Here is a 21,128-nt window from a genome sequence, read left to right on the forward strand (position 1 = left end):
CTCAATCAACTTGACCCCTTGCACACCGGTGGGTTGTGGGCATATTGTAGTCAAGTTGGTGATGATCTCTTTTCTACTAAAGTTAAATTACTTAGCATGTCTGGCTGAGTATTATTTTGAGCTCGAAGTAGGACGACATCTATGACATGGTTTGATCTTGCTTGGCAAAACATGACGATGATCTCGCTCTTTGGAAAACAAATGGATATGAAATCTTTGCCGAGTGTGATGTCAGCATTATGATCCTTAGATTGGAAAGCATTGAGTAATAATGCCTGAATTCGTGGAAATAAGCATGGTGTAAAGAAGGTGAGGAATCTGTTCTCACACTCTAACCTTCTACCCATATACACAAAAGTATCAATATCATTGTTACCTGTAAGAATATACGGGGAGGCATAAGGGTATGTGTAATGATGTGTATGTGTAAAGTAAATGAGTATGTGTGAGCACATGCACAATTATGTGCATGTGACAAGAGTGTAACGGTCTTCTCTTTTGTAACATACATTATTACCGTTACATTATGTATTATATAAACCGCTTATGGGGCATCTAATGGATATACAATTTTCCCCTCTCACATTTGTGTCATTTCCTATTTTTCTCTCTCTCTAGCTCTCTCCCTATCGCAACCCCCTTGGGAGGGGGGTGAAGCCATTCTAGGCTTCACTCCCCACCCCGACAACACTTTTGGCACGCTCGAACGACCGACCTCACTTGAGAAGAAGTCACTCCCTCACTCCCTCACTCCCCGTCCCCATCATTAATTTCTCTCCTCAATCTCTCTACCTAAAACCCTAGACACCCCAACCTTCATCTCTATGTCCATCCATATCTCTCATTCTGTGAATTTGTGTTGCGTTTGTGTTGTGCATGTGTTTGTTAGTGTCCACTTCCAAAAGGTGAAGGGCGAAGAAGAGGAGGAAAGTGAAACGGTTCTCCGCAGAGAAGGGAAGGAAACACTTCGACATATGTGAGGTCTGTTGCCCAACTGTTCGCGGACTCCGCTGTAGAGAACAGAGATTCACGACTCTCTGCAACAGAACAGAGCAGAGAAGAACGAACGAAGCCATGGCTAAGCCTACATTCCAAGGTACTCGAAATAAAGAGGTCATTCGAGGAGTAGGTCGCCATTCACGCTCCAGTGTTTGTCATAAGCGTGGTTTGTGGGCCATCAAAGCGAAGAACGGTGGATCCTTCCCTTCCCACCATAAGCAAGCTTCTGAAACTCTCGTATCTGAGAGACCTCCCAAGTTCTACCTTGCCGATGATGTTCCTAAACACCTTCGAAATAAACGTGTCCTCAAACCTACTAAGCTCAGGTCAAGCATCACCCTAGGCACTGTCTTGAATCTGCTTGCTGGACATTTTAAGGGGAAGAGGGTTGTTTTCCTTATGCAGTTGGAATCTGGTTTGCTTTTGGTTACAAGTCCATTCAAGCTAAATGGTGTACCTCTACGTCGAGTAAGTCAATCATATGTAATAGCAACCACTACAAAGCTTGATGTAAGCAAAGTAGATATGGGTAAAATTACAGACAACTACTTCGAAAAGGAAGTTTAGAAGAAGAAGAAGAAAAGTGAGAGCGAGTTCTTTGAGGCTGAGAAGGAGGAAAAAGAATCAGAATCTCAACGAGAAGGATCAGAAGAAGAAGACGGAGGATGTAAGCAGAAGATGGATCCATGGATGGAAAGACAAAGCTTTAATGCAGGTTATGGGGCCCTCTTCATCATCATTATCATCCACACCATCACCATCTCCATCTAAGATCTCATCGGATACTTCTCTTAGGATGGGCCTCTCACAACATCTCAAAATCTTTGGATGTTGACGTTGCTTCTTCTTGCGTTGATCCTTCGATTGACCTGAGGGTTTCTGATCCATTCCTACAGGTCATTATAAGGAGTGTAGTAGAGAGGCGACTGAGCTACAAGAACGTTCTACATTTTCTCGCCACTTATTAAGTTAACATAGATTGTCTCTCTGAGTATCGCAACTCTCTTCAATGCTCCAGTAGCAAAAGATGATTCTACCAGGGCTTGTGTTTTGTATGTAACTTCTCTAGAATTGTGTGGCCTACTTGTAACAACTATGGCACTACAACTAGTAAAGATGATGAATGGTGATTCCAACAAAATCAAAGAGATCAGCGCCACCGCCTCCATTGTTGTCATGATATGGCAAGACTCGAACCCATGACCTTATGCTACATAGGTCGAGCTCTTACCATTAGAATATGAATTATAATTTGTAGAATATTATTTTCATTTATACTTTATCATAGAAAATTGATGTATATTCCAGATCTCTCTGGAACATTCTAGAAGCTTCAAGATTATTCCTAAAAACACTATAAAAGGAGGCACAAGGCATTGTTTTGAACCAAATTGGTTCAACGCCAGTCTTAAGCCTCTTAGCCACTTTGTACTTATCTTTTCACATAATATATTAGCTGTTGTCATCATCTTTCTCTCTCTCTCTCTCATTCTCGCTATCTCTCTCTCTCCTCTTGTCACTTCCTCTCTCGGGAATCTTACGTAGTCTGTTGTCTGCCTGGCCGGACTAGCCTCAACACAGGTGTCTATCTAACACTTCTCCAAAGGGGTGGTAAGGATTGGATGCTAGGTTACACGCGTAAGATGATTACAATTAAGCACAGACGGTAAACAATACGAGATATAGATAAACACGCAATAATTACTATTGTATTACTTCCGTCAAACCCTTTACAAATCATCGGATCCTTTTATAAGCATCCGACAAGGTTACAATCGGTGCGCTTAGGCAACCGACATCCGAATCGGTCCGGATCCGGATCGGTACAACTGTACCGGATCCGTCCCTCCGAATAATAATTCTACTATTATTTACTTCCTATTATCCGATTCGACTCCGCCTTCCCACTTGTCCTTGCTCTTCTGACCGGCCAACACATGGCACGGCCGTGGGAAAGTGCCTTGCACTTCGAATCCACTCCCGGCCTCATTCTTCCTCCAAAATATCGAGCACACTCTGCTCGATGGTGTCAAGTGGTGCTTCTTCCTCCTGTTCCTGTTCCTTGCCTGCCTGGTCTCCGACCTCCGGTTGGGTGGGCTGTTCCGTAAAAATTTGCTACTCCGGCTCTGCTTGATTCCGTGGTGCTGGTGCTTCCTCACCGCTTCATCCGGGTTCTTCCTGTTCTCCCTCTGTTCCAGGCTCTGTTCTGTTACCAGTGTCGCTTTCTCCGGTCTCGACTGGTTGGCTCAGTACGCCTTCTTCCTCTGCTCTGGTGTCTTTCGGTCTCAACTCTTCTTCTTCTCCGGCATCGGGCTGCTCCTGCTCTTCTTCTTCTCCTTCGATCGGAAGTTCTTCTTCGGGTATTCCTTGTCGGGGTTGTTCGGTGTCGGTTGGTTCTTCTTCAGCCGGTCGCTCTCCCTCACTTATCGTGATTGGCGTCGTTCTTCCCTTAGCTTCCTGTCGTAACCGGTCCTGCTCGTATCTCTCCAACTCCAACTGAGTTGCGAGCTGCCCGTCATCCAACCTCTCTACCAACCCTCGGATTTCTTTGAGGTGTTCTTCTGCTAAAGTGTAGAAATCCTCCGACAATTCTTCCCGAATGGCGACGATACTTTCTTCATCCATCTTGTAGAACTTGTCACCGGTCTTCCTCCGATTCTCGGCATCCGCTCGGAGTGTCTGCAGCTCGGCTGCCTGTTGTGACCACTCCTTCCATAGCTTTTCCGTACTTTCGTTGATGCTTGCCTGAGCTCGGGTACTCCATCCTGACATGATGAGCTTGATCTGGTCAACCCCTGCCTTAGCATGCGCATAAGCTTCCTGCTTTTCCTTCCTTGCCCGTTTTATAATGTCGGCCATTATCTGAGCCTGGGCCTCGTAATCCGCTTTCTGCTTTTCATAGGTACTTTGCAGTTTGCTGATCGTGAAGGTCGATTTTTCCTTTTCTTCATTCCTAATCTTGGTCAGATCCAGCTTTTCCCGCCTTAGCGCCTCTAATTCCTTCCTTCTCTCCGTCGCTTGGGCTATTTCCGCCGACAATACTTCCTTGTTGGCACTGACCTCATCCATTGCCTTAGCCAGGTCTAATCGGGTCTCTTTGAGCTGTTCTTTCAGCTTCTCTATTTGCCGGTCGTAGTCTGCTGCCCGTTTCTTGTTGTCTGACTCGGCCTGCTTGTGATCTCGGTAGAGATGGTCGAAGTCCTCCGTCTTCTGCTTCAGGCGTCGGTTTGCCTGAGCTCTTAACTGATCGTCCCGGTCCTTCTGTTGTCGGAGTTCTTCCTGCAGTCGTTCTATCTCCTGCTCGGCATGTCGACGTAGTCGGTCCTTCTCCTTTTGTAGCTTCTCTTTTTCTTCTTGCAGTCGGTCATTAGCGGCTCGACCTTTCCGGAGGCCTTCTTCCATTTTTCGTCTGTCGTCCTCCACCGCTTTCCGCTGCTCCCTTTCTCTTTCCCTTAATGCCTCCTAAGCTTTTAACTCCTCTCGTATAGTCTAGCAGCTATAGTCAAAACATGAAATAGACCATTAATATATGGTAGAGCTTTTTCTAAACACTCTGAATGAGACTTTGACAAAGAGGTGAGGGTGATACCAGGTTGGTTTTCCACAGGGTGTGGCAATTTTTTATCCTCACAATATAATTGGATTCTCACAAAATTTTCTCCCAAAAGTTGAGGCACCAATCTCAAAAGCTCCTCAACCATTGATTTCCTATAGTTAATTGTAAGGAGGGCAACACGAGGGAGTTGCTTCTCGGCCTCATTCTCTAGTGAAATTTTCAATAGCTTATTTATAGAGTTCCCAATCTTGCCAATAACATTATTCCTCATATCTTGAAGTTCGTTATGCATTTCACCTAGCTCCTTGATCATTTGATCCATCTTATCGTGTAACTTGAGGACTTCATTGTGAGTTGCATCCATTTTATGATGTAAACTTAAAAGTAACTTTACCATAACCTTACTAGATTGTACCTCTCTTGCCTCTTCTAAACTTAATTGATCTTCTTGAATGTGGCCATTTTCCAAGCCAGTTGTAATCACATTTTCTTGACTTCGATATTTCCTAGATTCATCGATAATTTCATCATTCTCAAACAATGCAGCCCTCACCTCCACCTCAAACCATTCCTTATATGATTTGAGAACCTCCCCATAATACTATGACCCCATGAGATCAATTAAATTATTTGATAGAGGATTCGGCATAGCTGTAGTCCGTTTCCAATCATATGATTCTTTCTCGCCTTGCTCAAGCTTTTTTCTTAGTTGTTTCTTCAAGTAAGTTAATTTCACACATTGATGTTCTCTACCTTGCACCATTGATGGATAGAGTAAGCAATCAGGACGGAGGACGCTCTCAATCAACGTAACCCCTTGGACACCAGAGGGTTGTGCACATATTGTAGTCAAGTTGTTGATGATACAATTTTCCACAAAAGCTAAAGTACTTAGCATGTCTTGCTGAATATTATTTTGAGCCCGAACTAGCACATCTATCACATGGTTTGATTTTGCTTGGCAGAATATGATGATGATCTCGCTCTTTGGAAAGCAAATGGATATGAAATTTTTACCAAGTGTGGTGGAAGCATTATCATCCTTAGATTGGAAAGCATTGCTAAATAATGCTTGAATTCTTGGAAACAAGCCTGGTGTAAGAAATGTGAGGTTTTTGTACCGACACTCTAACCTTCTGCCCATATACACAAACGTAACATTATCATTGATTTGAGTCCATTGGAGTTGTTCTACATCCACCTCTGGCAATATGGTTGGGATAAAGATGAGCTCTGCATATCTTTTGGGGACTTTGCAGCATAGGTGCATGGCTTCCATTAAGTCTACCAGTAATGAGCCCTTCACATTACATTTGGCAATGGATTGCATTTAATTTAGCTTTGTCATCATTATTGCAGATTTTGCTGAAATCCTCCCATGTAATGACACATAGAAAAGGTGGAGGGATGTGAGGGAGGTGAAGTCGCATAACACCTCTAGGCACTCATCGCCAATTTCCATCATCTGAAGGGAGAGATGTTTGAGGCGTTTGTTATTTCTTGAGGGTATTCAGAAGACCAGGAGCATCCCTGAATTTAATTCCATCGACGAGGAGGCTGCTGGGGCCCGCATGACGATCTGCAGCGAGAGAGAGAGAGCCTCCACCAAAACCCTCTCTTCCTCTTCTGTGAGATTCCTTACGTTAATGAGATGGACCGCTCCGCCGGTGAGATTGGCGGCAGCCGTGAGGATGGCCATCCGTTGTTGTTTAGTAATGGTGGCATCTCTGAAATCGAACATCATGTCTCTGCTCCCCCATTCCCAAGCTCCACGTTCTAACTGTTCTTCGTCACGACCATATGACGGATAACATATAGACCCTTCATTGACTATGAAAAGGTTCTCAACATTGTTGACTAGGAAGAGCTTCTTAATTAGCAGATCATCAGAATCAGCAGAGCTGCTCTCGATTTCTCGACTGCTTCTCTGACCTCATCAGAATTCCAGTTCGTTACATTGTATTGATGAGGGGGTGGGAGGAGGTGAGGCTTCTCCATGGAAATGAGGAATGTATGGAGGGAATGAATGAAAAAGAAAGAAAGAGTTTGACAATGAGTGAAGAAGAGAAAGAAGGGAATGAATGTGAAGGAAACTTAAGGATGAGACTCTTAAGTTTAAGGATGTTAAGTGAATATGTATGTCATGTGCTAATAAATGAAAGTGCTAACTGATTATATTGTTATATTGTTATATTGATTTGAAGTTACAACATTGTGGCCTAGGAAGAGGACGTGACGTACTCTCTAAACCCTGAACCGCATGCATTAGATAATGTGTATGCTCATAACAGAAGCTTATCGCATTAAATGCTTTGTGAGAGGAAAACATGAATTATTCCCTAAACTTTGAAACGTTGCTAATAGCCATCTACGTATTCATGCTCATAAGACAACCTCATTCTATGATTGGCTTCCATATAAGTGCCATGCACTTGAGATAGAGTTTAAAATCCCATCAAATAAAGCATATATGATATACATATACATATATGTACATACATACATACATACATACATGCATACATACATACATACATACATACATACATATATATAATAGTAAGAGCACGTGTGTTGTAACTTGGTTAAACTTTGATCCTTCAAACGTAAGGACACAACGTAAGGACACTTCGATGATTGTCATCTAAATCAATTTAAATAGAAAAGATTGAATATACACTAGGATAATTAAGTATGACGTTGGCCTAAGCAAAAGGTTTGAATTGAATGGGTTTAAGTTTTCGATGCTTATGCGGCATGCCCTGTATGAGATGAATAAAGCTAGATTTGACCACTAAACAAGGAACCTAATGATGAATTTTGACGAAGCACATTCCACCATGGGTTGTGGAGCAACTATATTGATTTGGATCGATATCGACGTGATGTCATAATTATTCAATGTCATGATCTTGGTCTAGGTCATGTGGTTTTTGAGCGTTATAGTTCAACATTGGGTCTATGCAAGCTCCCTAATGTTTCCACTTCAGTTACAATATTGGAGTGATGAAAAAGTCAAAGAATGGGGAGTGCATTGGGCAATTTGCGAAAAGAAAGATATAAATATATCAATACCATTATTAATAATAAGTTGAATGGTCACCAAAACTATTGACTTATTACTTTGGAATTTCCCATCCTAATATATTAAAAATACCTCCATTATATGTATGTCAAGATCTACCTAGATGTCCTAGATATCAAGGTTTCTTTCTTACAAGAGGGGTAAATTGTAATTCATATTCATGAAGAGGAACTTTAGATATAAGGACTTCAACATTCATCTAGAGACTAGTACCATTATATGGCTCAACATCCATCAAGGTGGTCATACATACATAGTATCATTATATGTTAGAATTCAAGTTTGTCACCTTCTGCATCTTACAATTGTTAGGGATCATAATCAAAATAGACTCATCATAACTAGTCGAAGATGGTCTCATTAAGCTTCACTAGTTTAATGTGGCACTTGCACATGTTCAAAAGGGTGTGCGAGCACTTAGATCGCTAATGTCTATTTAGTGTCATGATCTCTATAACAGATATAAATATATTTAGAGATGTGCCCAAAACAAATGAATCAGGACATGGATTATTATAGCAAAAGAAAATGAGATGTTGGCTATGATGTGAGATTGAGAGTTTGAGTAGAACTGCTATCGATTTCTCATACTCTTCGTTCTGATCTCATCACATTCCCACTTTATGAAGATGATGCGGTGACATGGAAGGAAAGGATGAATGAATTAAAAGAAAATGTTAATGTGAAATTGTATTGCCAATCTCTCAAATGAGACATTGGCTGGTTGGCGTAATCAAATACAAAGGGTAAGATTTCAGCACACAGAGAATACCTGTGTAATCTGTGCAATACATGAGCACTCTTGTTCGGGAGAAGGCCAAGGCTAAGGAACAACTATAGATAGTCCAAGAATAGCTTTATATCTCATAAGGAACATTTCTCCATAGTTCGGTCTCCGGTTAGGTACTAGCTACGTAAATCTAGATTTACTTTTCCCATGACTTTACAATATATGTATTGCCTGAGATACTGTCATTCATTGGCCATGGAATATTGTATCCCAGGATCTTACAATATATTCATAACCTGAGATACTATCATTTGTCAGCCACGGAATACCATTGGTGTATCTACTTCAGGGTCATCAAAACCTTGCACACCATTGCTTGGAAATATCAAGCTAGCACGAGAATCCACCATAAACATCATTTCTTTTCCATTCACCTTTGCTAGGGCATGCAGTACATTGTCAAATAGGAATATCAGACACATGCTTCAACATTAAAAACATCAATGAAATCATGAACATTGAATCAATCAAACTTGGACAAAACCAGACATTTTAGCTTCGTCACCACTGCCATTGGTTTATGTTTGGTGTGGTCATATATCGAAAATGTATGGTCTTTCAGATGAGGTGGCCATTGAAAAAATTTAAACGACATAATCCATCCAAATCCTTCAATAGATTGGCAATGTTAATCTTTCATAAATTTTCAAATATTGAGGCTAACTAAATCTGTTGTTTCCATATGGCTTACAGAAGTTCAAGAATGCCTAACCCTGAACCCAGTCTTATATAGAAATCAAGAATCCCTAAACCTTGTTTTACAGAAGTTCAAGAATGCCTAAACCATGTGTACAACCATGTGTACAACGGGATTGAAATCCTTATTTTCTACTAGATTCATGAAATCCCTAATGCATGTGTTTTTTTAAATGAACACCCTCAACACATGGTCCTTTCTGTGAAGGACGCGTAAATAAGCCAAAGCCTGTTTTCTACAAGCCACACATGAAATCCATGTTTTCCATAGCATCAATGATTACAAATGAAAACATAAATCAAGAAAAAGCATCCCAATTAGTTTTCATAGTATTCGTGAATTTAGCAAACACTTGACCCAAAATTGTTTTTATGGTATTCAACAGTACCCTAAACCTTAATTCCTACCAGATTAACGATTGACATAAAAAATAATGTGAGACTCAAAAATCACTTTGGGAAGTTGACTATGTGTGTCTTAATTGAAGTTGTTTCTATGTCATCACTTAGACTTATTTCGCTATTGTAAAGACAAGATGGGAATATATGATTTGTGAATAGTCCATTGCCTAGGCATTGATATATAACAACACTTCCTTTTCACAAATGAAGCCTTCTTAGCAAATGGTGGTCATTACAATCTTTTCGATTCAGATGTTCTGGATCTTTTTAACACAACCCTTCTAGTTGGTGAATTTATATATATTTGAATGGACAAGAATATGACAACGAGCACATGCATTGATTTATTTGATCCTGTTTAGCCTGCATACTGCAAGTGGTCTTTGTTTATAGGTTGGACTCATATATTGTGCAAGATGATGCAAAATCTCTGTTGGTTTATATAGTAGAAGAATTTTACGATAAGTTGAATGATCATAACTCGAAATGTGTTTAAAAAGAGCTCCTAAGAGACCTTATGCCAATAGGGAGAAACTATAAGCTAAATGACTTTGGAAGGTTTTGCCTTAGTTTCACTACGGATTTGTTCCCCACAAATGTCAACTATTTGAAGTTTGAATGCCTTGAATGCCCTTAATCTCACTCAACGACTTGACAATTTGCATGACCACTATTATGATGGAGTTTAGGGTTGACCTCTCCTAGTTAGAAGAAACAACATTTATTTTTCCCCCATTCCCTTGATCTGGTTGAAGATTATGAGGAAGTTCACACGGCAACATCCTCTATGGTTTGTTGAAGTAACTATGTTTTCTGCATTCCTTTCTCTTCTTGATATGTTCATTACTGTTTTTCACTATTTAAGAATTTAGAGTTATGTCCATAACATCTAATTCAATGGTCAAAGTCAATGCATTCTACAACGTAAAAATGAAGAACCGATATAAATGATATAAAAACTTGTTAGGGATGTAATATATCACATTAGGGATGAGATTTAAGAATTTGATGCAATGTAACTTATGCAAGAATATGTAAGAATATGACGAGATGTAAGAATTAGCTTTTAATTATTTAAAATGTAGGAATAAATCCAATGGATTTATAAATCTTTAAGATGCATGAGCTGTAATATACTCAACCAAACCAATTCTTGCATGAATTTCTCTCACAATCATAGTCTGTGGTCTCAATTGTTACATTTCTTAGTAAAGCTCTTGAACATTATGAGTTACTACTCACTTTCATATGTATTACACGATGTCACTTTTTCTTTATGGGTGTCCTAGTTCAAGGTAACTTCCAAAAACGATAATAAAATACATCATCTTTCTCTCACTCACTTATAAAGAGATTCGTGTTCAGAGCTTCAATCCAAGGTTTCACTAATGTTCTAGTATGTGATTCTTAACTCTGGTGTTTATCACTAAACTTAATTTTTAGAACATTCTAAGCGATTCCTTGGATTGAAGATACTGGATACGGAGTGGTATGGCTATTCATTTCTCAATGCACAAAGTTTTAGATTTTTTGTGACGTCCAAGTGAATGTGTTCCACGACACAACTATGTCCCCAACATTTTTGCAGCACAAATGTCTGTCCTAAGTTTTGGCATAATATGTCTACATCTTTAACGAGTTATGTACACTTCTCAACATGCGTAAATTGTCCCTGGTTAGTTCTTTATTAACAAATATTATCAAAGGATCAATGTACCAGATATTTCTTTGTTAATGTATAGTTGATTTATTTGGCTTTTGTTTAGCTAAATTTGGTCTTTCCAATTTAGAACATTTCTTATCTTTTGTGAGTCTAACACCTTTTTGCTAGGTTTTAGCCAAACTTCCTTTGTAAACTGTGCATGTTATTCACAACTTGTAAGGATATCAGCACAATTGAGTCTTAGCATATGCTATTCAACATAGCTAAATCAATGAGTAAGCTTTCTCACTCTCTGCCATTTTAGCCTCTTTAAATGTCACATTAATGTAGCTTTCTTTCTAATGCAAGTTAATATTTCAACATTTGTTTTATTGTGGCCTTCCTTTCTTGTACTAAAGAAGTGTTTTTTGGTCCACTGCCGTTTTTCTGTTGATTTGAGTTTGTTTATTGATCAGCTTCTATTTTCCAAATTGTTGTGAGGATATATTTATCAAAACATGAGTTTTCACTCTTTTTGGGTCTTCATAGTTCATCTTACCCTCAATAGAGGTATAGACACGTAAGAGTGTAACACGCGTCACGTTTCACCAAGCTTCACCAAGCTTCTCCAAGCTTCACCAAGCTTCACTATGCTTCTCTATGCTTCACTATGCTTCACACTCCTCATCCTTTTGTTCTCACCTCTTCCCATATATATATATATCTCCTTTCCACCCTCTCTTCTCTTTGTCTCTCTCAAAAACAAAAACGGTCGTTTTGTTTTGTTTTCCTCTTTACTATTATTATTATTATTTTTCTTTTCTTTCTTTACTCACTAAAAAACGTAACTTACATTTACCCTTTTAAAGAAATAAAGTAAGGGTAATAATTACTAAAGAAACAAAACTTTCGTTTTGTTTTATATTACTATCTAATAATAATAATAAATATTATTAAAAAAAAGAAAAGACAAAATAGTGACCGGATACATTAACAATCCCCCCCTCCGGTCACATAAGGAGAGAATTGCTTGTTTATCAATTTATCTCCATTCCGGCAAGCTTGGCACATAGCTCAAGCTTCTCCCTTGGAACCACCTTTGTTAGCATGTCAACAACGTTGTCATCAGTATGAACTTTATCTAGTTGCAACATTTGCTCCTCGATCGCCAATCGTAACCAATGATACCTTACATCGATGTGTTTTGTCCGTGAGTGATACATTGAGTTCTTGCTTAGGTCCATTGCACTTTGACTGTCACAAAAAACCACATAAGTTAATTGGCTCAAACCCAATTCTAAAAGAAACCTTTTCATCCAAAGCATTTCTTTGCCAGCCTCAGTTGCTGCAATGTATTCAGCTTCTGTAGTGGACAAGGCAACACACTTTTGCAATTTGGATTGCCATGATATAGCTCCCCCTGCAAAAGTAAATAAGAAACCGGATGTAGATTTCCTACCATCAAGATCTCTAGCCATGTCCGCATCTGTAAAGCCTTCAAGAATTGGTTTAGAACCTCCAAAACAAATGCACAACTTAGATGTACCTCTCAAATACCGTAAAATCCATTTTACGACATTCCAATGAGATTTACCAGGGTTAGAGAGATACCTACTCACTGTACCAACTACATGTGCAATATCTGGTCGTGTGCTAACCATAGCATACATTAAAGATCCAACCGCCGAGGCATAGGGAATCGATGACATCTCATCTCTTTCCTCCTCGGTAATTGGACAACATTTCCTACTCAATTTAAAGTGAGTGGCAAGAGGAGTACTTACTGGTTTCGAATATTGCATGTTGAACCTTTCGAGGATTCTTTCTATGTACGTTTCTTGTGAAAGCCACAATTTCTTTGATTCTCTATCACGAGTTATTTGCATACCTAAAATGTGCTTAGAAGGCCCTAAATCTTTCATGTCAAAAGTTTTAGATAACTCCACTTTTAACCTATTAATCATATTTAGGTCTTGCCCAACAATTAGCATATCATCAACATACAAAAGAAGTATAATAAAATTACCATCCTCAAATTGTTTAACATACACACAATGGTCTGCATTAGTTCTTTTATAACCTTGATTCACCATAAAAGAATCAAACTTTTTATACCATTGGCGCGGTGCTTGTTTTAGGCCATAGAGACTCTTTTTCAACCTACATACCAAATGTTCTTTCCCTTTCTCTTTAAAACCCTCCGGTTGTTCCATGTATATTTCCTCATCTAGGTCACCATGTAAAAAAGCAGTTTTCACATCTAATTGTTCAAGTTCAAGGTTTAAACTAGCTACCAAACCTAACACAACTCGTATCGAGCTTAATTTCACAATTGGTGAGAAAATTTCGTCAAAATCAATTCCTTTCTTTTGACCATATCCTTTTACCACCAAACGAGCTTTATATTTTATAAAGTTATCATCACCCCTTTTTAACTTAAACACCCATTTATTTTTCAAAGCTCTCCTACCCTTAGGAAGTTCAACTAGCTCAAATGTGTTGTTCTTTTTCAAAGAATTAATTTCTTCATGCATGGCCTCTACCCAACTATCTTTGTCTTTAAGAGTTTGCACATCATGAAAACTTTCTGGTTCACCTTCATTAGTGAGTAGAACATATTCAGAACTAGGATACCTCGTGGATGATCGTCATTCTCTTGTAGATCTCCTTAAAGGTTGATTTGCCACCTCTTGTAATGGAAGTTGCTCCCCCCGCTCAAGACCTGTCTCTGGCAAAACAACATCATTACTAGCATCACCTACAATCAACGGCTCACCAACATCCTCATGTTGCTCCTCTTGTTGTGAGGCACTCTCTTGTGTATCATCATCCATCATAGGAATTGGATCAATATCTACTAGGTCACCATCTAAAGAGGTACTTGACCTTTCCGCCTTGTCAATGTCCTCAACGGTTTGGTCTTCGATGAACACTACATCACGACTCCTAATGAGCTTCTTTCCCATAGGATTGTAACACCTATAACCACAATCATCTTGACCATATCCAATAAAAATGCATTGTTTAGATTTAGCATCTAACTTCGATCTTTCATCCTTGGGTATATGTACAAAACACTTACACCCAAACACACGTAAGTAATCATAAGATACATCTTTACCATACCACACTCTATTCGGTACATCACCTTGCAATGCGGTAGTAGGAGATAGATTAATGATATGTGCAACAATATTCAAAGCCTCACCCCAAAATGATTTAGGTAACCTTGCATCTGAGAGTAAGCACCTAACTCTTTCAACTAGGGTTCTATTCATTCTTTCGACCAAACCATTTAATTGGGGAGTCTTAGGAGGGGTTCTTTGATGTTTGCTAACTTGCTCTCGACAATACGCATCAAAAGATCCACAGTATTCGCCACCATTATCGCTACAAATACATTTCAGTTTCTTCCCTGTCTCTCTCTCAATAGAAACATGAAACTCTTTAAAAACATCAAAAACTTGATCTTTTGATTTCAACATTCGAACCCAAAGCTTCCTAGAATGATCAGATTCAATGAAAATAACAAAATAAAGTGATCCACCCATTGACCTTACCTTCAAGGGTCCACACACATCAGAATGCACTAGCTCGAGTATACCTTTTTGTCGAAGAGAAGAATGCTTAAAGGAAACCCTCTTAGCCTTCCCTGCCAAACAATGATCACATGTATCTAACTTCACATCTTTTAAACCTGGTAGGACGTTCTTTTTTGCTAGAAAGTCAAGTCCCTTTTCACTAATATGGGACAATCTCTTATGCCACAATTTTGAAACATCTTGATTTTCAACTGCATTGACAAAGTTAGTAGAGACAGAAGCTTGCAAAAGATATAAACCATTGTGACAACATTTATTTGCTTTCGCAATAATCAAAGAACCCTTACAAATTTTCCACTTACCATTTTGAGACGAATGGTTATAGCCCTCGTCGTCTAATGTACCTGTGGAGATTAGATCCAATCTAATATCGGGCACGTGTCGTACTTGATGTAGAATCAACTTGAATCCCGTGTTGGTTTTGCAAGCAAATGATTCCTGTGCCGACTACCTTTGCAAATCCATCATTCCCCATCTTCACAACACCATAGTCACCTGGAGTGTAAGATGAGAAAAAATCCCTTCTAGACGTAACATGGTGGGAGGTACCACTATCAAGAACCCAAGTGGTTTCATGCCTACTTATGTTAACTTCATTGTAACTTGTACATACAACAAGTAAATCATTAGAGGAAGCAACATTGTCTTCTCCCTTCTTCAAACAACTTCCCTCATTTCATGTTTCTTTGAAGATCCTATGTGTTCGCCCCGTCTCTTTTTCTTTTCCTCGACAAGGGCTTCATAATTTTGGCATATGGTCTCTACAAGGATTGTTTTCTCGTCCACAAGGTCATTCCACTCTGATATTTCTTGAACTCTTCATTCAGCTTTGCTAGCCTCGTCTGTTCGAAGTTTCCCTTTCCCAATATGTTCTAAAAATGATCGGCCAAACTTCTCCTTCTAATGGGCCTTGGCCTCTCATATCATGCCCCGCTCGAACTTTGGTTTACGTGGAATAATTGGATGTTTAATAAAAAGGGATGTAGCTAGCAAGTTCTTAGTTCGACATGATAAGCAAGTGATTATTATCGATTATCATACTAGTTAGGCAAACAAATACAAGAGAATCTGAACATGGAGTAGTATTGCACATGAATGTCAGAATGGATCATTCGATAACTATCATTCATAAAGGTATGTGCTTGCGAGTGTTTCAAGATGTTGCATACATTTCATGCCTTCATTGAAAGTATAGGTAATATCACCCATATGTACTCGGTCAATTCTCTAAACTTTAGCTGAATTTTTATATTCTTGGAAGCGGTCCTAGTCCCAATAATGTTGTAAACATGTAGACAATTTCTAATGTGTATGTATGTGAAAGTACATGTGTAAACATAAATGTTTGTGTATAACTATATATTTGTAACTTCTATATGTGTACAATTTAAACATGTAAATGTTTTTTAATATATTCATGTGCGTGCATTCTATATGTGTTTATGTAAAGGTTTATGTAAAGGCAACATTCTCATCCATGACTTTATTCAAATCCACAAATAACCTTGATTAATATAGGTTATAAAACAGGACAATTATTATTAGTTGCAAACCCCTGTCTAGGTTCATTGGAGGAATATTCAAAAGTTTACAAGAAATATCAAAAGTAGGCCTTTCTATTTAAACCCACGTAGCCAGATATAATTTAGCTTAGTGGGAAGGATTTTTTTCCTTCACAATGAATTTTGCATAACCATGCAACTTGAGTACTCTCCTCACCTTCATAATATATGGTACGCTTAAGAAGGAACTTCTTAGCTATGTTTTGGTCGGTCAAACCTCCATTTTCCACCAACATGGATGCCAAGCACTTTTGCCACTCTTTGGAAGCATACTCTAGTTTACTTAGAAATATATCCTTTTTTGATTCAAAATGACTTTGTATCATAGGGTATTGTTTCGCTAGTTTGAGGTGGTGTGTCCAATCAAGAGGTACCATGGAGGAAATACCGAGTCTAGCGGCTATAGTCAAAACATGAAACATACCATTGATATATGGTAGAACTTTTTCTAGATACTCTGAATGAGACTCTGAAAAAGAGGTGAGGGAGATACCAGGTTGGTTTTTCACCGGGTGTGGCAATTTTTTATCCTCACAATATAGTTGGATTCTCACCATTTTTCCTCCCAAAAGTCGAGGCCACCGTGTCAAAAGTTCCTCAATGGTCGATGCACTAGAGCTAGTTGTAAGGAGGGCGACACGAGGGAGTTGCTTCTCAGCCTCATTCTCTAGAGCCATTTTCAATAGCTTACTTATAGATTTCTCAATGTTACTCATAACATCTTTCCTCATAATTTGAAGTTCTTTGTGCATTTCATCTACTGTCTTGGTCATTTGATCCACCTTATCATGTATCTTTAGGACCACTTCATAAGTGGCATCCAACTTATCTATAATTTCCTTTGCCATGAGCTTGCTACATCGCACCTCAATTGCTTGATTTTCTGATACTGGATCTTCTTGCACCAAGCTATTTTCAAGGCTAGTCATGGTCACATTTTGTTGACTTTCTTGTTCTCCAAATATTTTGACATCATTATTCTCCAATAATGGACTTTGTGCCTCTTGCTCAAGCCATGCTTTATATGACGCAAGAATTTCCTCATAATTTTCAAAACCAAGGAGATCAATGAAATCATTTGTTAGAGAACTGAGGAGTTCAGTCTGTTTCCAATCATAAGATCCTTGCTGGTTTTGCTCAAGCTTTTGTCTTAATTGTTCCTTCAAGTAAGTTATTTTCACGCATTGATCTTCTCTATCTTGTGCATTTGATAGATCCCAACAACAATCAGGCCGGATGACACTCTCGATCAACCTAACCCCTTGGACGCCCGCGGGTTGTGCACATATTGTAATCAAGTTGTTGACGATGCGCTTTTCCATAAAAGCTAAGGTACTTAGAGTGTCTTTTTCAGTGTTAATATTTTGAGCACGAACCAATACATCTATGACATAGTTTGATTTTGCTTGGCAGAACATGACGATGATCACGATTTTTGGAAAACGTATGATTATGAAATTTTTTCCGAGTGTGATGTGAGCATTGTCATGTTCCGATTGGAATGCATTACTAAATAACACTTGAATCCTGGGAAACAATCCTGGAGTAAGAAATGTGAGGTTTTCATTCTCACACTCTAACCTTCTACCCATATACACAAATGAATCCTTATCCTCAACTAAATTGTCGTCACGCTTTGCTCTTGGTGAAGTCCATTGGAGTTGTTCCACACCCACATCCTTGGACAATATGGCAGGAATGAAGATGAGTTCTCCATGGTTGGTGGGGACTTTGCAACATAGGTGCATGGGTTCCATCAATTGTACCAGTAATGAACCCTCCGCTTTAGATTTGGTAATTGATTCGAACTTCTCTTCGAGGAAATGTTTAGGGATGTATCCTTTCTCAAATACAATAGTACCCTTCCCTTTAGATTCTTTAGAGTGTGGGAAATGAATGAGGCTGCCCATGATCTCATTGCAAAACCAATTGGGATCAAGAATGATGTGTTGGATTCCGTTTATGTATATAACGTTACCGGATTCATTCAAGGACATGGCGATTGCATTTAATTTAGCTTTGTCACTGTTGGGATTGGAAAGTTGGGCAGCCATATGGCAGATTTCCTCAAACTTCTCCCATGTAATGATTCGTTCATTTTTATTCTTCAAATGCTTTGATAACTGTTTGCTTACCCCTGTGCAGATGTCGTACAACAGAATACCTTGGAGCATATCCTTGGCATTGCTGAAGATAAATTCTGCTGTACCTTTTACAGAGTCCTTGTTCCTGGCATCTACATGGAAAGGAGGGTGGAGGATGTCGATCACCCCTTCAAAATCTGATCGAAGTGAATCAATGCAATGTAAGAGAGCGCTAGTGACAAACTCCATTTGATCGGCTCGTGTGAATACCACGATCACCCTGAGAGCGATAATGGATTGACGGCTTTTGGAAGCGAGGAACCGAAGCCAGTACCTGAAGCTTGCTATGAAGTCAGTGTCTCTTTTCTCTGATCCTCTGTCGCTACTTTCGCTATCCATGGGGCTCCAAACGAACATGAACATGGATGGGAACTGATAAGAGCTGGTTCCTATGTCTGGGAACATGCAGTCGTGGAATGCGTGGAACTCTTGTTGGCCTGCCATGTCCCAGAGAGACACTCGAATTCCCTCTTTCTTGATGGCTTGCACCTCGATTCCTTGTGTTCGACCTCCAGTAAACAGGGCTCTCGCCCGATCTCTCTTTCGCCCGTAAATGGAACGCATGGAGGATACAAGGGTAGTCTTTCCTGCGCCAAACAAAATGCAGTGCAAGTGTGTTAGTGTGTGTTTATCTTCATCAATCTGGCTTGTCTGATTTTTCAGTATTTGAGAGAGTGTGGGCATGTTATGTTGCCTGCGAATGGATCTCCGCATATGAACAATCGGATGGATGTCGCAGGCACTCGCTTCAAATCAGATCCCAACATGAAATTGCGCTGGTTCCTCCACAGCTGCGCCTCGATGGCAGGGTCCATCCTAATACGAAGGCCTCGAATCGCAAAGAAAGGAAGTCCGGATCGTGAAAGTGCATCCACAACCACAGCAGTAGCAGATCGGGTTAATTCATCTGGGGAGACAGCTAAATGAAGGCTGTATAATTGAGGAGGAGATGAAGGGGTACCGCCAACGGTCTCCGCCTCCTCCTTCTTTGGCGGTGCTAGGTGATCCATGAAATCCATTAGCTCCTCCTCTGTCATTATACCGAATAGAGAGAGCTCTTTGAGCTTCGGCCAGTGGCGCACGAAACCAGTGTTCCTTCTCCAGTTCATGCACTTTGAATACATGTGCAGTCTGTGGAGGGAGGCTGCGAGGGGTGAATGTGAGGGATGAAGGTCCGCTAATTTCCCCACAAACTCAGCGGATATGTCCAGAGACGTGAGGTGGAGGGAGGTGAGGGAAGTGAAGTCACATAACTCCTCTATGCACTCATCCCCCATCCGCATCCACTGAAGGGAGAGATGTTTGAGGCGTTTGTTTTTCTTGAGAGCCCTCAGAAGACCATGAGGATCCTTGAATTCTGGTGCTTCGATGAGGAGGCTGCTGGGGGCGGCATCATGATCTGCAGCGAGAGAGAGAGCCTCCACCCAATCCCTCTCCTCCTCTTCGCTTAGATTCAGAAGGAGATGGAGAGATCGTCCGGAGAGATTGGCGGCAGCCGTGAGGATGGCCTTCCGTTCTTCTGCAATGGAGGTAGGATCTCCTAAATCCAGCATCATGTGTCTGCTGCCCCATTCCCAAGATCGTTTCTTCCTGACGTTAGAATCAGCATATGACCAATATGCTATTCTTTGATTATCCTCCTCCGGCGGCCTATGGATGAGGAAGAGATCCTCAACATTGGCGACATTATTTGACAGATCATGAGTAGAGGCTGAGGTTGAAGAATCAGAATCAGAATCAGCAGCTGCATGATGTTGTTGTTGAGAGGTTGAATTTGAAGGGAGGTTGAGTAGAGCTGCTCTCGATTTCTCTACCGCTTCTCTCACCTCCTCGGATGTCCACTTCGTGAGGATGAGGCTGTGAGGGGGTGGGAGGAGGTGAGGCTTCTCCATGGAAAGGAAGGAATGGAATGAAAGAAAATAATGGAATGTGAAGGAAAGTTGTGAATGATAAATGAATTTAATAAATGAACATGTTAGGTTTAGCCAAAGTTTACATTAACATAATCATCAAGCACGTTATGTTTACCGACAAACATGACAATGATTAAAACGATACAAAACTGAAAATTCCTTATTTGGGCCCCACGTAGTTCATGACAAAGATTTCTCATCGGCTTCGTCCACCTTTCATGTTTTGTAGACGGAGAGTAGTTCTAGATTTATTGTTAGCGTGTTTGATGAAAAACGCTATTCAAACTATAATTTGAATGTCAAACCACAAAACAATTTCACTATGAATGAGACAAGAACGATTTCATTGGTTTTAAATGACCATTTTTTTGTGCATTTTCATCTTCTCTCACATTGGATATTTAGGCAATACCATAAAGTCAAAACACTTGGGCACGTCTTTCGCTTTTACAATGCAATGCCGTGTTTCCTTTTCCTTTCCATTACTTTTTTATTGGCCTCTAACGAAATATGGCCAATTTTTAACAAATAGAATGAAAATAATTATATCCAAGGTCAATAATTCAAAAGATTGACAAACAATCCAACAATAATGGGGAACAATAGAATTTTTATAATGTTCAGTTTTTTATTATACAAGTGTTTCCTTTATGTAATGAAGCATTATGAGACTATTGTTTATAGCCTCTTCCTCTTTCTCCTTCTCCTTCTTCAGCTACTACTGGTTGATTGATGGT

At 39.7% G+C, this 21,128-nt stretch overlaps 3 protein-coding genes and 1 pseudogene across 3 annotated transcripts in view; 1 reads left to right on the forward strand and 3 right to left on the reverse strand.

Moving 5' to 3' along the window:
• Positions 1–21,128, reverse strand: part of LOC147865930 (protein TORNADO 1-like) — a 73,404-nt gene that overhangs the window by 30,689 nt on the left and 21,587 nt on the right. The window lies entirely within an intron of this gene.
• LOC147865933 (large ribosomal subunit protein eL6 pseudogene) lies at positions 1,028–1,785 on the forward strand (annotated as a pseudogene).
• LOC147865934 (protein TORNADO 1-like) lies at positions 16,331–20,370 on the reverse strand. The gene is made up of 2 exons (XM_087316269.1): positions 19,173–20,370; positions 16,331–19,065 (listed from the first exon to the last, which is right to left on the reverse strand). The coding sequence occupies exons 1-2, from the start codon at positions 20,368–20,370 to the stop codon at positions 16,418–16,420; spliced, it is 3,846 nt and encodes a 1,281-aa protein (XP_087172395.1). The 3' UTR covers positions 16,331–16,417.
• Positions 16,367–21,128, reverse strand: part of LOC147865935 (protein TORNADO 1-like) — a 42,944-nt gene continuing 38,182 nt past the window's right edge. Inside the window, exon 3 of the mRNA XM_087316013.1 lies at positions 16,367–16,384. The gene's annotated coding sequence lies outside the window, so the exon portion shown is untranslated. The remainder of the gene's footprint in view (positions 16,385–21,128) is intronic.

The sequence above is a fragment of the Azolla caroliniana genome, unplaced genomic scaffold (assembly GCF_043228905.1).
Source record: "Azolla caroliniana isolate FFs.n. ecotype wild unplaced genomic scaffold, voAzoCaro1.0.p SCAF_3, whole genome shotgun sequence".
Classification (NCBI taxonomy): Eukaryota; Viridiplantae; Streptophyta; class Polypodiopsida; order Salviniales; family Salviniaceae; genus Azolla; species Azolla caroliniana.